This window comes from Aulonocara stuartgranti, assembly GCF_965226115.1.
Source record: "Aulonocara stuartgranti genome assembly, chromosome: 20".
In the NCBI taxonomy this organism is placed as follows: domain Eukaryota; kingdom Metazoa; phylum Chordata; class Actinopteri; order Cichliformes; family Cichlidae; genus Aulonocara; species Aulonocara stuartgranti.
The window spans coordinates 27562087-27577460 of record NC_138956.1 but is presented as its reverse complement, the minus strand read 5'-3'; the positions used below and the strand labels follow the sequence as shown (position 1 = coordinate 27577460).

At 38.2% G+C, this 15374-nt stretch overlaps 2 protein-coding genes across 2 annotated transcripts; both read right to left on the bottom strand.

Moving 5' to 3' along the window:
* Nucleotides 1-1392: 1392 nt before the first annotated feature.
* LOC309697378 (uncharacterized protein) lies at nucleotides 1393-4924 on the bottom strand. Its single transcript, XM_082519252.1, has 6 exons — nucleotides 4678-4924; nucleotides 4289-4488; nucleotides 3807-3872; nucleotides 3517-3684; nucleotides 3184-3279; nucleotides 1393-2735 (listed from the first exon to the last, which is right to left on the bottom strand). Exons 3-6 carry the CDS (start codon nucleotides 3816-3818, stop codon nucleotides 2472-2474), a joined length of 540 nt encoding a protein of 179 aa, XP_082375378.1. The 5' UTR covers nucleotides 3819-3872; nucleotides 4289-4488; nucleotides 4678-4924; the 3' UTR covers nucleotides 1393-2471.
* A 4522-nt stretch (nucleotides 4925-9446) lies between these two features.
* Nucleotides 9447-15118, bottom strand: LOC309697375 (G2/M phase-specific E3 ubiquitin-protein ligase-like). Its single transcript, XM_082519248.1, has 5 exons — nucleotides 15107-15118; nucleotides 11161-11296; nucleotides 10859-10954; nucleotides 10001-10293; nucleotides 9447-9722 (listed from the first exon to the last, which is right to left on the bottom strand). The coding sequence occupies exons 2-5, from the start codon at nucleotides 11187-11189 to the stop codon at nucleotides 9466-9468; spliced, it is 675 nt and encodes a 224-aa protein (XP_082375374.1). The 5' UTR covers nucleotides 11190-11296; nucleotides 15107-15118; the 3' UTR covers nucleotides 9447-9465.
* Between the last annotated feature and the right edge of the window lie 256 nt (nucleotides 15119-15374).

Below are 15374 nucleotides of genomic sequence, written 5' to 3'. Positions count from 1 at the left end.
TTACAAAGGCATGCAAGCCTGCACAGGTATGGCAACCAAAATGGCCAGAGGGCACAGAAGCACAGCTCCACAGGCCTTAAGTAGTGCTCTGCTGATTACCAATTAGCCAGACTCTGCGCAGCATCCAATCAGGACAGAGGAGGTGGAGCCTAGACAAAACAAAGGGTTAGAAGGGAGAAGAGACATCCTCCTGGGGGATGTAACACTGCTTAAGCATATGCATTGTTTGTCCTTTATTTTGACCTGTGTTAAACAACAGGGTAAAAATACCTTGTGTCTAAGAAGCATGTTTTGTAGTACACTGTAAAAAAAAAATTGTAGAATTTACGGTGAATTACTGGCAGCTGTGGTATGGGGCGCCGTTTGTAAACTGAAACATGCCGAAATTAACAGCAACATTTTTCCACATTTAGCTCTAAATCTTACAAAAACATGTTTTTTCCAGTCATTTTTTACAACATTTAGTAAAATATTTGTAACTTTTCATATTTAAAACCGGATTTTAAATGTTAAATCTGAATGCTAAATGTTAAATCTAAATGTTAAATGTTAAATCTAAATGCTAAATGTTAAATATTATATATAAATCTAAATGTTATATATAAATCTAAATGTTAAATGTTAAATCTAAATGTTATATATAAATCTAAATGTTAAATGTTAAATGTAAATATTATATATAAATCTAAATGTTAAATGTTAAATCTAAATGTTATATATAAATCTAAATGTTAAATCTAAATGTTACGGGAAACTAAATATTTAGCTAATATGCAAATTTATTGTACGGGTCAACGGAAATACCAAAATAAAAGCTTCAAGAAAACCTCCCGCGCTAAAGTGTGCCAGTCGTGGTCAGGTTCTGTGTTTGCGCTCCTCTCATCGTCACTTTTGACTGCCATGAGCTGCTTCAACTATTCCCTACCAGCATGTCCAGCGATTTAGCTGAAAACATTGGAAGAGCCGTTTTGTCGGCCATCCAACGATTCAGCAGTAGTGCACCCTCGACCTCACAAACGCCGCAGCACTTGGTAAGTTTATTGTATAGCATTTTGGACGGGTTGATAGCAGTGTTAGCAAAACTAGCAAAGCTAAATTACTTAGCTAGTCCTCAATTATTTCATTTGGTAGGCAGCAGACAGAGATCGAACATCATACAACTCTATTTATTTATTTGGTAGGTAGGTAACAGTCGTTCTTGATGTAAATGTTTCCTTAAGAATCCAGCAATGCACCTGGACCAAGTAGACCTGCTGTCTCCACTGGGATACCATACCGCTCGGTAGGCCTTCTTACACATATCATTTAGCTGACTGATTTCTGTTTTTGTCACCTTAAATTAAATCCTGTCAAAGTAATGATTCTGATTCTACATACATTTCATCTTCTTAGGGGTCCATCACTACACTGTAAACCCGAATAAGTTACCAGAACTAAAAAAAATTGAGGCAATCGATTGCCTCAATTTTTTTGAGTTGATCAACTCAAAAGTCAAATTTTTCCAGAACATAAAAGTTTGGATTACATGGTACTTGTATCTTTTGAGAACGGTCAACTCAAATATTTGCAGTTAATATGACTTAAAGTTTCAAGTTTACAAATTCAAAGAAATAAGTTCACAGAACTTATAAAAAATAAGTACACAACCACAACATTTTTATGTTAACAAAACTCAAATGTTTATTAGTTTGTGTTGTCATTATTTTAAGTACACGTTAGTCAAATATGTTGACTACTTGATACTTAAAAACATGTGACCCAAAACTTAAAATTTTTGAGGCAATTGATTGCCTCAATTACACTGAGTATCGGTAACTTAATATGCAAAAGTCATAAACATCTGCCATTGAACAGTATCTTGCCTGCTCCCTTTTAGCACTATGTTGAAATTAAATACTTTTTTTTTTAAAAATAAATAAATAAATTAAAAATAATTAACAAAAACATTTATAAATTAAAATAAGTAGACCAAAAATTGTTTAGTCAGGAAAACTGTCAGAGTAATGAAAAATAATGCCAAATAATAATAAATAATATCAAAATGTGCTTTTGGCTCTCTGGCTCTCTGGCTTTTGGCTCTCTGGCTAATATCTGAATAATATCTGAATATCTGAATAAGGCAACAGGGCAGCAATTTGAGTGAATTACAATGCTATTTGTTTTACATTAACCAGTATCAAACAGTGAAATTTAGGTCATCTTGCGCAGCCCACAATGTTTTGGAAATAGTATTACGAAAAACATTAAAACACACAAAACATTAGTGTTGCTTTGCATTATGTTAATGAGAACAAAGGCACATTGTATAGTTTGGACCTATTGGCTGAATGCAATAACGTTTTGAGGCATTATTTAGATAAAAGGAGAGAACTTTGAACTAGCCTTTTATAATGCTTCACCCTGCATCCTTCTTTCAGATGAGTTCCTACATAACCAAGTCATTCTTGAGGGTCTGTAACCTGGGTGACAGTTTACCACTTTCTAGACCAAGTAAAATCTTTTGAGTAAATTCTAAAGTGTTGGTCAGGGCTTTGGGGTAGCTGAGGTGCATAGATCAGTCCAAACATTACCAGGAAGGCTTCACCAAATCTGGGGAGACTGAACACGGCATCACTTTCAATGACGACAGAGATTTTCACAGGTTGGTAGTGAACTGGACTTGTCGTGTCATGGTCACTAATGACAGTGAAGAGGGCCACTTCAACACCATCAAGCTCCAACTCATCAGATTCGTCCTGAATTAATGAAAAAGAGATACTAATCACAATCTAACCCAAGAAATACAACAGACGACATATAATTTCTCATTTTACCAACTCCAATTGAGATCCAATACCTCTTTTACAAGGGAGACCTGAGTCTCACTGTAAGAGGTGAAAAACAGAAGATCCATGTTCTGCACACATAAATCAGCTAATTCACCAGAGAATCAAGTGGTGTGAGATAGACTGAAACTAAGCTAAAGGAAATACACAGGAAAATGTTTTACTAAACATCTTATCACTTTCAACAAAACACCAATTCAGTTCATTCGTAGTGAGGAGACAGAAAAGACCATACATGGAAACCGTATGGGTAGACTAAACAAAGGTAAGTCCAAACAGTGCATCAAAATACATGTTTGTACTTTGATGCACTGTTTATATACACAGTAGTATCTGTTAGATACTTAAGGACACTCACAGTGCAGGTTCTGAAAAATCCAGAGACATCCTCACGCAGATAGACAGGAAGGGCGTGGAGAACGGTAGTGCGCTTGGTGTGGATATCATGGATTTCCTATTTCCAGATAAAAACAGAATTGTATATACTGGTGAGTTTACTGAACAACAACAACAACAACAGTCAAATCAGAACATATGTCCACAAATAACCTGTTCACATCTTTAATACAGTCAGACAAATAGCAAACACAAAGTGGAGTAATAGCAAAATTCAAAAAGCTCATTTAAATCATTGAACCTGTCCAATGTTCCACTGGTTCAACCTATGAAATGTGTAACAATCTATTATTACCTGTTCATTGTGAATTCTTAGAATTTCAGCCAGGGCATCAGCTGTCTTCCCAGTTTTTGATGCCTTCTGTCTGAATAAGGTCATCAGTCGAGGAAGATGGCGGTCAAGTTCAGCGTAGAATGTATTGGGCAGGTTCTGATTTGTAATCCGCTGAAACTCTGCATACAACTACAGCAGAAGGACAATACAGTTCAATTTGAAGAATCTCGCACATCTTTATAAAGCAGCAAAAAGCTGCCACATGAGTAAGAATTACAATTTTCATTTTAAAGAGAGCTGATCCATATTACCTCAGACTCCATTTTTAGAGCAGGCCAGAGGTCCAAGAGCTCCTTCACTCCTTCACAACCCTAACCCTGCACATATAGTTTAAAATATAGCGTTTCTAACAAGAAAACAGCTTGAAAGCACTCTCACTGCAGACAGGCATCTCCGTTGTGTAACTGCAGGGACAACGGGCTTGTTTGGACCCAACTATTCTGAGTCATGAGAGGGGGTTTAAAAATTTAAAGAGATTAAAACACTTTGTTTCATACTAGGCGACCGGGCGCCACCTCTAGAACAAGTAGTATCTAACTTTTTAAACAGCCTGCGACCCTCATTACAACAACTTAATGCTAGCTCTGCAAGCGCAAAGTTTCCTTCGGGGAGAGCAGCAAAGCACATAAAAAACACGGACCCGACATTTCTGCTATTCTTTTCGACACGCACCCAAAATACAACTAAATATTCGTATTTTAACAATAAACTAATATCAACATTGAAAACTTACTGTAAGTCCAGTGATGCTAGTTGCTGCGGTTAGGTCCAACTTTCTCCAGTCGTCCGTGTTGCCTCTTTGGTGCTGTTCCCGCCCATATACCTTTACTTCTTCTGTGTTTCGTATTAATGCTCATTAGCGCCGCCTTCCGCTTCGGAGGGTGAATCAGAGATTAACTCGGAATAAAAATTGATTCCTGCAGCTGCTCAACACTTGCGGAAAATATTAAAAATATATATGTAGGATACATTGATAAAACAATGAATATTAAAATAAATACATTTTGTCTTCCACTAATGCATTTAAGACAATTTGATTTCACTTATTTGGTGAAACACTTTGAGATTTTATTGTATTTTAGCATGTGCTACATAAATTAAGTTTATTATTAAATCCTATACTTGAAACAACAAAAATAACAGGACTTTACCATTCTTATATGTCCTAACTTAACTGTGTTACGTTGTGCTTAAGTTATGATTTTAAGTGATGCTTACTTAATATAGAAATAGTTCAATTCAATCAAATATTATTAGTTTCATTTACTCAAAAAGAAGAACATGTTACACGAACTTGACATATTTAAGTTAACAGAACTTTTTAAAGACTTTGAGTATACACTACTTAATCTATTTAATTACTTTGAACATTCGGGTTTACAGTGTAGCAGTGTCACATCACCACCAACAACATTCACAAGTTTTACGTCATATTTTATTACTGTTTTTGCTGTGAAGTGTCTTTTGATTGCTCACTTTCATATTTTAAAACTATTGATAAAATATTACTCTAGCTAATCTGTCACAGTACAATTGCCTCAAATTACCCATCTTTTGTTATAGAATTGTGCTCATTGAGATTTTCTGTGCCGTGTTCTAGGATGGTTACCAAGGAAGGCTTCAGATTTCCAAAGAGGAATTGGAAAATGTTCTTTCCCTGAAAACATCTTTTACTGAAGCTGCATCTATCCTTTCCATCTCCAGGCCCACTCTGTATAAGTTACTGCAAGACTATAATATCTCAGAGTCAAAATTCAATGTAATCAGTGACCATGAGTTAGATCAGATAGTGTCCCAGATAAAAACTGAACATCCAAATGTTGGAGAAGTGATGCTGATGGGTCATCTGCGTTCCAAAAACATAGTGGTTCAAAGATGGCGCGTAAGAAAGTCACTGCGGAGGGTGGACTCGGCTGGTGTTCTATCCAGGAGAAGAACTGCAGTTGCTCGGCGAGTATATTCTGTGCCTCATCCAAATTTCATATGGCACATAGATGGAAATCACAAACTGATTCGTTGGAAGTTTGTTGTTCATGGTGCAATAGATGGATACAGCAGGATGTTGATGTTTCTTCAGTGCTCCAGCAATAATCGAGCTGAGACTGTGAAAGCCCTCTTTACTGCAGCTGTTGGACAATTTGGCAGACCCCTGCATATCAGGACTGATCATGGAGGAGAGAACGCTCAGATTTGGGAGGACATGCGAGCAAGCAGGGGTGAAAGCTCTGTCTTAATGGGAAGTTCTGTGCACAACCAGAGGATTGAGCGTTTCAACCGAGACTTAAACAACAACTGTAGCCGCATTTATGCACCTATATTTTATGAATTGGAATCACTTGGTATCCTAGGCTTGGAAAATGCAACAGACCTATTTTGCCTTCATTATGTGTTTCTACCACGAATCAACCACACTTTGAAGGAATTCAAAGCTGGATATAACAATCACTCTATTTCCACTGAAGGTAATAGAACTCCCATCCAGCTTTTTTCCTGCGGAACTCATGTGTCTCATCGTCACAACCCAGAACTTTCTACAGCAGAGGTCATACCCTCCTTGTCAAACTCTGAAAATAGGTTTGTCCCATTAAATGACAGCGATTTACAAGAGTTATATACAAGCATTATATACAAGCATTCACCCTTTTGAAGAAGACAACAATAATGGTAAAACATTGTTTCAACGAACACAGCAGTATATTTTTAACAAACTTGTAAATGTGTGATCTCAACCACAGGATACCAGTGATGTTCTAAAGAGTGATGACACTTAGTATTCTTAAATGCTGTACAGCAAATGCGTTTTTTGTACTACTGCAGAAGCCCCTCCCCTCTAGCAGTGATGCCTCCTGCCACATAAGGACTCAAAGTTAATGACTGACAGTGACTCATAGGCTATTCAGAAGGCTACAACCACTTTTAGTTTATGGGTAAAACCAGTTATTCAGATTGCAGTAAAGATCAAATTCACACTGTAACAGTGTAATACAGTATAACAGTGAAAATTATCAACACGGAACAGTCAGTCTTTAAATCAATTCACAAGATTATCTACAGTATTGTGCTAATCATTGTAAAGTTGCAATAGTCTTAATAAATGTTGCTGTTAGATGTCTAAGTAATCCTGGCCTGTTCTACAAAGCATGTTTAGTATACTCTGTGCATAAACTGTTTTGAAATCTTGTTTAAAAAAAGAAAAAGCTTAATAAAATTATTAATTGTATTACACCAGGGACTTTATTGATTTGTTGTTGAAAATACAGAGTTAGCATTTTTATAAATCTATTGAAGCTTTGAAAATTATTACATTTCAACATTAAATGCAGTCAGAATTTATTTCAACTATCTTGTATGAAGCAAAGTTACTTGAAACTACAATTAATGAACAGGATTAGAGTTAACAAACCCACCATTTTAATTTCACTTTTTTGGAACATGTTTAGATGGTTCTGAATAAAGCTCCATTCATGAGTGCTACTAAGAAGCAGTAATGAAAAGCATCATCATCAGCCATTGTTGTTTCATTCACAAAAAGCTGAAGCTCATTTGCACGTGTGTGTGCAATCGGGAGACATTTGCTTTCATCGAATGTTATTTTAGGAGATGGTTGAAAACCTATGGCTGGAACCTTGCTGCTCCCGGTGGCAAAAGCCAAGATGTGACCAGGCCTCAAAGCCTTCACAAATGCCTCTTCATCCTTGGTAAGAGTCCTTTCTCCAAGTGAGTCTTTCAGCTCTTTATCTAAAAACAAAGAAAAACCACCGTTAACCTGGGGACACTAAAATAGTTAAAGCTTGAGCTAACAACTAAATGATGGCTAATGTTTTTATAAAAAACACAGAGGTTCTGTCTTTGCCTTGCTTGTCAGTTGTAAGCTATCATAGATCATTATTCCTGTTTTGTGTGTGCATGTGACATAAAAAGACAAAGTTTTACTTTAGTGTCCCGAATTGCTTCATGGCCAGACTACATTCTATGTGAATTTCTGCTTACTTTCGACACACTGGAGAAATTCCTGAAATTTGACCACCATCAGCTCCTCTCTAACTCTTCTGTTGCTCCCAAGGACAGAATAACTTGGCCTGAGAACCCCAGCAATTAAACTGGCTGTCAGATCTTTGTCCTCCCCCGATAGGTCAAGCAGAACACGCAAACTGGGGTTCTCTCTCAGGAGTGATAAAATCTAGACAGAAAAGTTTAGATAATTGTTAAATTCCAGTTTTAAATACAAAAAGTAGCTCACTCTAAATGATTATAAAATAATGATCAATTGATACAGAAAAAATATAAATCTCACTCCATAGTAGGACAAGCCATCAGTTAGTTGATCGAAACAGCTTTGCTGTTGCAGAACTGCAAGGTATAGAGCTGCATTTTTCACGAACAGATCTTTATTGGCCATGGTGACTGTGAGGGGAAGACCTTCAACTTGATATCGCCATGAGTCGCAGCAGCTGACTGCTTCCTCCAAATCATGTTGAGTTGTTGCATTTACAACCTAAATATTTTTTTTGTGATTAATATTTTATTGTACTTTTAGAACACTACAGTCCACTGCAGAGACAGATTACAGAACAGTAGAGAATACCAAACCAAAATGACGGGGGGCAAACAAAGCAAGAGATAAACAAAAGCATGATAAAACAACAACAAATAAACAAAAAAAGAAACAAAAACACGAAAGAAACAAAAACAGCCAGCCTTTGACTATGTGGGTCTTACTGCATGCCACACTCTGACATCCCCGAGAGTGCTTCGTCAGAATTCCAATGTCTATCCCACTCTGAAGTCTAGTCTGTTCGTTTTATTCTGGACAGATATGGATCCCACTTCAGATGGAAACTCTCCACTTCATTCAGGAGCCTGTATGAGAGTTGTTCTAGTGCAGCGAGTCTCCCTAGTTGGATATGCCATACAGAGACAGGTGGGGTGGAAGGGGCCTTCCACTGGGAGATAATGAGTTTACGCCCCAGCATCAATGCAGTCTGTACCCACTCAGCAGCCTTAGGTGGAGCATAGTTAAGGAGTGATGGGTCTCCCAAAACAAATAGTCTTGGTGAAAAAGGCATATCCCATCGTATGGTTGATTTGATAAAGTCATGTATCTCAGTCCAAAAGACTTGGGTTTTAGGACAGCTCCAAATCATATGGGTCAATGTGCCTACCCCAGTCTGACATCTCCAGCATTCAGGGGACTGTATGAGGTTCGCCCTATACAGTCTGTGTGGCGACCAGTAAATTCGGTGTAGTAATTTGAATTGGATTAGTCTCGTTCTAAGTTCCCTGGACACCTTTTTACTATTCTGCAAAATTGCAGTCCATTCCTGATCTGTAAAAGCCACACCAAGGTCAGATTCCCAAGCTAACCGGAGGGCGGGTAGCCCTTTACTCGTGCCCGTAACAAGCATTGAGTAATATTTAGAGACTTCACGACCCCCCCCCCCAAAGATTTTTTTGATGTAGCTGAGATATTCAATATTTGGAGGTGGTGTGGAGGAGGAACCAAAGGTTTTGAGCAATAAGTGCCGGAGCTAAATATTTAAGAAAAACACTTTAAATGTTTGTTTTTTTTACCAGTGTACACAAATACTGCAGATGGTTCATTTTAATTGGACTCGAAACTTTTTTGTTTTGGTTTATTTGGCTGTATTTCACCAATAATTTTATTTTTTTAACAAAAAGGTAACAAATTGAAAATATAATACATGGAATTGCCTCTAATAACCAAAAGTGTATTTATTATATATTATAAAAGAAGACCAGAAATGGTAAATGGTAAATGGCCTGCATTTGTATAGCGCTTTGCTAGTCCATAGGACCCCAAAGCGCTTCACACTACATTCAGTCATTCACCCATTCACACACACATTCACACACTGGCGAAGACCAGAAGACTTGTGAATATAGGAAATATTACAATATTCTTGTTATAATATTGCAATTCACCTTTTTCAGATTCTCTCTTAACTCAGGGTCACCTATATCATCCGGTGTTAGGTGTACTTGAAGAATGTCTCCTGACACAATGTAGTCTACTACATGTGGAGAGAGAAAGGCAGGTGCTTCTCCACCTTGTACTATTATTGTGGACAACATCCTGCCAATGGTTCGATATACTCCATTTTGCAAGTGTAGGATGTTAAATTTCAGTGTGCATCCATTTGGTGTAGCTGAAAAATAACACACAAAAAACGTATATTCTGTACAGACCCCAAATTGATATCTTGAGATTGACAGACAAAAATGTATTACTTTTTTTTTAACTGTTTCAGACACACAGAACATAACAGATTTATAATCTGTAGTCATTTATTAACTTGTTAATGTTCTGTCAAACAATGTTCAGATCAGGTGGTTGTTGCGTTTGTAACATTATTAAAAACGAGTGTCGTCAACAAGCCTTTAGGCCTTGAGTAAGTAAGTTAGTTTGTCTATGAAATCATATTACCTTCAAAAGCACCACTGTCCTGAAAGATGGCCTTCACCAGTAAACGGAAAAACTCCCGCCTTGGCCCCCCAAGGTCAGCAGCATCTTCCTCTGTATCATGTTCATCGCTTGCAAATGTGACATAAAGCATCTCACAGCTTTCTGCAAACTTGGATCTCTTGAACTGACGCAAAGCAGTCGACCACACATTGGCTCGACTGATATGGAGTTGTCTTGTTCCTGGTGTAATGACTTTCTCACTATGAGCTCTAAGAAGACCTTCAATTTCTTCTTTGCTGAGCTTCTTAAAAGACCTATATAAAAAAGGGACAATGACAAACAGATCTTGAGGAAAAATGGAAATTTGCTGTACATTTGACTCAAGTGCACAGAGTTACAACAGATAATTATGTTGTAATAGTCCATATTAAATTAGTCAGAAATGAGCAATTACCTTTGTAATTGTGTAACTGCAAAAAAATGATGCAAGTAAATGGTAAATGGTAAATGGCCTGTATTTATATAGCGCTTTACTAGTCCTTAAGTACCCCAAAGCGCTTTACATATCCAGTCATCCACCCATTCACACACACATTCGCACACTGGTGATGGCAAGCTACATTGTAGCCACAGCCACCCTGGGGCGCACTGACAGAGGCGAGGCTGCCGGACACTGGCGCCACCAGGCCCTCTGACCACCACCAGTAGGCAACGGGTGAAGTGTCTTGCCCAAGGACACAACGACCGAGACTGTCCAAGCCGGAGCTCGAACCGGCAACCTTCTGATTACAAGGCAAACTCCTAACTCTTGAGCCACGATCAAGTAAAGATGCAAATAAGATATTCAATTATCTTATTATTATTACTTTCAAATCTTACCTTGAAATATGAACTTCACTCTGTCTATCAGACTCTTCTAGGAGGCTACGCTGAATTGCCTCTTCAAGAGCTTCATCTTCCTCCAGAAAAATAGGGCTAAAGAGATATTAGAAATCATAAAACATGTCAGCATTGAAGAATTTCTCACACTACATCATTAAAAAAAAATTACATGTAAATCCTAAAGTTGCAGTCATTCAGCAAAAAAACCCCAAACATGCAAATTGGAAACTTGCATCAAAACAATATCCTAAACAACATCTAAAATGAAGGATTTCTTTAACCCCTAGACAACAGCTTACACAAATTCTGCCACATTATATGGAAACATCTGCTGTCCCTCTGCCTGTCCCTCATTTTCACTCTCTTGAATGCAGCTCTCTGCTTCCTGATGCTTGGCCTCACTTTCACCTGGTGTTGTAGACAACGCATGATGCACTGAACAAAGGAAAGAAGGTCAGCATGACTTGCTTCATAATGTTAACAGAGCCTTTATATATCCTTATATTACTTTAAGTGAAAGTTGGGCACATATTCCTCCTTGGCTGTAATCACCTGTGATAATTCGTAAACATTAAAATGATAAATGGCCTGTATTTGTATAGCGCTTTTACTAGTCCCCCCTAAGGACCCCAAAGCGCTTTATCACCCAATCATCCACCCATTCACACACACATTCACACACTGGTGGAGGCTACAGTTGTAGCCACAGCTGCCCTGGGGCGCACTGACAGAGGCGAGGCTGCCATATCGCACCATCGGCCCTTCTGGCCAACACCAGTAGGCGGTAGGTGAAGTGTCTTGCCCAAGGACACAACGACCGAGACTGTCCGAGCCAGGGCTCGAACCGGCAACCTTCCGATTACAAGGCAAACTCCCAACTCTTGAGCCACGATCGCCCCAATCGGACAAATTAATGATGCTCTCATCAAACAAACCCCCCAGGAATTATTACGCACTGCAGTAACAAAATCTAACTGGTCATTGGTCGTCTTCTCCGGCAGACTGGACTTTCAAAGTCACTGTCAGACAGCTCTTCTGGTTCCTCCTGAGGGAAAAGAAAGCATGTTCTACATAAAATCAAATACAGTTGCACCAAATCACTGGTAACACAGAGGCACATGGCTACACTAAAAACTGTTTACACCTGCTGAAACTGCAATATTAATTAATACAATTAATAAAATTATGTTAAGGGAACAGACTCACTTTTTAGACAATAAATATTTCTGCACTGCAATATAAAATGTTTACCTGTGCAGGTTTTTGTATCCCTGCCATTATATAGAGGCCGGTGGTGGAACAAATCGAGCCAACTTCTTGACCACCCCAAAGAAAATTGCTAGAAACATTTGGTTTCATTAGTCGTTTACATCCTCTAATTGTACTCAAATACTCAAAAGGGAATGTCTGGCCAGTTGACAGTGCAAATGTTCTTCTGAAGATTGCTGCTATTTCTTCTCTAAGTTGTGCTTCAGACCAGTCAGATGTAAAGGAGATCTTCCCAATAAGGCCATCTTGTGCTAGTTTTGCTCGTGAATCTCCTCACGGTATGAGAAACGTTGATGCTGAAGACAAGGGCAAGCACACAACATCTTTTGTGTAGTGTTTGCAGGTCTTGTTTTTTCTCACAAAATGTGAGCGCGTAGCATGAGCTTGAGGAACTGATGGAAGAGGAACCTGAAATGAATTCAAACACAGATACAGACACCTATGCATTACAATACATCCGTAAGGTTTCTGTTATCTGTTCATTAAAAACAAACAAACAAACTGTAGACTCAGACCATCTTACTATTGTCTACCCATTACACAGAAAACTGAACCTTTTGTATCTTGTAGATTAGCATTTGGTGATTGTTGGTCAAGTTGGTGATTCAGTCCCCAGGTGCTCTAATCTAGAGCTCCCAATGAGTTTATCTGAGTATGACTGTGTGCGAATGTTGGACAGAAAAAGTGCTTGTATTAATCTGTGCCTGTGAATGGGTAAATGAGATCTGTTGTATAAAGTGCTTTGAGCACTCAATTAGAGTAGAAAAGGCCTGCAGTTAGGTCAGTGTGTATTTGGACCCTAACAAGTTTTATTTTGTTGCCCGTTTACTGAAACATATTCCAATCATAATTATATCATGGACATGATGTGCAGACTCAGCTTTAATTTAGGGTATCCATATTAAAATGATGATGTCATTACCAATTAAGCAGATAAAAGGCCTGGAATTGATTTGAGACCTAGTGTTTGCATTTTGAAAATTTTACTGTGAACAGACAACATGCGGTCAAAGAGAACATAACAGAAAAAATAAAATTAAGAAATTAATACAGCCACTACAGTGACCATCAAAACGATGAAAAATATTGACGTAAAATTTATTTTGCGACACCACAGAACAAATGATAGCGTATAATATGAAATGATAGATGTTTTCATATCGTCATATCGAACAGCCCTAATACAGAGGGTTCAATGCAAGGTGCAAGCCACTCATAAGCCTCAAGAATAGAAAGGCTAGAATGGACTTAACAAAAAAAAAAAAAAAACATCTCAAAGTCAAAGTCAGCTTTATTGTCAATTCTGCCACATGTACAGGACATACAGAGAATAGAAACTACGTTACTCTCAATCCCTAGATAAAATAGCAAATGAACATTTAAATATAAGAGTGATTAAAAATGCAAGTAAAATAATTAAAAAGTAAAAATTTAAATAAATAAATACAATACAATTTTACATATAACAAGAAAGCTATACAATATACAATATAATGAGTAAATGACATTGAGTACAAACCAGGCAGAGTAGTGCAAATGGGCAAATAGTGTAAATGGAGATTTGGTAATGTACGGTAAGAGATAGTGTAACAACAAAGTCTTATGAGGTAGTGGCAGTCCAATGCGCCGCAAAGTGACTGGTAACTGGTGCAGGCCAGTGAGTGAGTTAGAGAGTGTGTGTGTGTGTGTGTGTGTGTGTGTGTGTGTGTGTGTGTGACAGAGTTCAGTAGGACCGTGGAGGAGAGAGGGGGCAGAATCGGGAGGGAGTTAAGCTTCCTGACAGCCTGATGGATGAAGCTGTCCTTCAGCCTGCTGGTCCTGACCCGGAGACTCCGCAGTCTCCTCCCCGACGGCAGCAGCTTGAAGAATCTTTGCATTGGGTGCGTGGGATCAGCCGCTATGCAAAGGGCTTTTTTAGTGAGACGGGTGCTGTAAATGTCCTGGAGGGAGGGGAGAGAGACACCAATGATCCTCTCTGCAGCTCTCACTATGCGTAACTATGCGTATCTAGTAAAAGCCAGCAAAATTTTGGAAAAACATTCTTTGGACAGATAAAACCAAGATCAACCTCTACCAGAATGATGGCAAGAAAAAAATATGGAGAAGGGTGGAACGACTCATGATCCAAAGCATACCACATCATCTGTAAAACATGGCAGAGGCAGTGTGATGGTTTGGGCGTGCATGGCTGCCAGTAGCACTGGTAGTGTTTACTGAATATGTGACACAGGACTGAAGCAGCTGAATGTGTTCAGAGACATACTTGTCTGCTTAAGTCCAGCTAAAAGTAGTCACATTGATTGGGCAGCATTTAATAATAAAGATGGAAGATGACCCAAAACATACAGTCCAAGCACCCCATGACTTTAATAAAGTAAAGAAATAGAATATTCTTGAATGGCCAAGTCAGTCACTGGATTTTAACCCAATTGAGCATACATTTCAGTTGTTGAAGACTAAATTTAGGACAGAAAGGCCCACAAACAAACAGCAACTGAAAGCCAATGCAGTAAAGGCCTGGCAGAGCCTTAGTAAGGAGGAATGCCAGCATCTGGTGGTGTCCATGACTTCAAGACTTCAGGGTGTCATTGCCAACAAAGGGTTTTGAATAAAGTAATAGAAATGATCATTTTATTTTCAGTTATTTAATTTGTCTAATTACTTTAGAGCCTCTGAAATGATAGGATTGTGTTTACAAATTAATTTTCCCCCCTCACATTTTTATGCATTCATTTAGTCCAACCCACTGAATTAAAACTTAAAGTCTGCACTTCAACTGCATTGGAGTAGTTTCATTTTTAATTCATTCTGGTAATGTACAGAAGCAACATTAGAAAATGTGTCTGTATCCAAATACTTATGAACCTGACTGTATATCAAAACCAGTCAGCTAAGATAAGATAACATACCTTTATTAGTCCCACAAGGGGAAATTTCATGATAAATAAATTAAATGATATGTGTAAGAAGGCCTACCGAGCGGTATGGTATCCCAGTGGAGACAGCAGGTCTACTTGGTCCAGGTGCATTGCTGGATTCTTAAGGAAACATTTACATCAAGAACGACTGTTACCTACCTACCAAATAAATAAATAGAGTTGTATGATGTTCGATCTCTGTCTGCTGCCTACCAAATGAAATAATTGAGGACTAGCTAAGTAATTTAGCTTTGCTAGTTTTGCTAACACTGCTATCAACCCGTCCAAAATGCTATACAATAAACTTACCAAGTGCTGCGGCGTTT

Bases quoted from the DNA above. Each gene is read 5' to 3' on its own strand.
- LOC309697378 (XM_082519252.1), bottom strand. The intron at 3,280-3,516 runs GTAATAATAGAT...ATCTGGAAATAG, and splicing joins TAAGAATTCACAATGAACAG to GAAATCCATGATATCCACAC. The intron at 2,736-3,183 runs GTGAGTGTCCTT...TCATTAATTCAG, and splicing joins GATTTTTCAGAACCTGCACT to GACGAATCTGATGAGTTGGA.
- LOC309697375 (XM_082519248.1), bottom strand. From the start codon at position 11,189: ATGTTTCCATATAATGTGGCAGAATTTGT. The intron at 10,955-11,160 runs GTAAGCTGTTGT...ATATCTCTTTAG, and splicing joins TATAATGTGGCAGAATTTGT to CCCTATTTTTCTGGAGGAAG. The intron at 10,294-10,858 runs GTAAGATTTGAA...TTTTTTATATAG, and splicing joins AGTGAAGTTCATATTTCAAG to GTCTTTTAAGAAGCTCAGCA.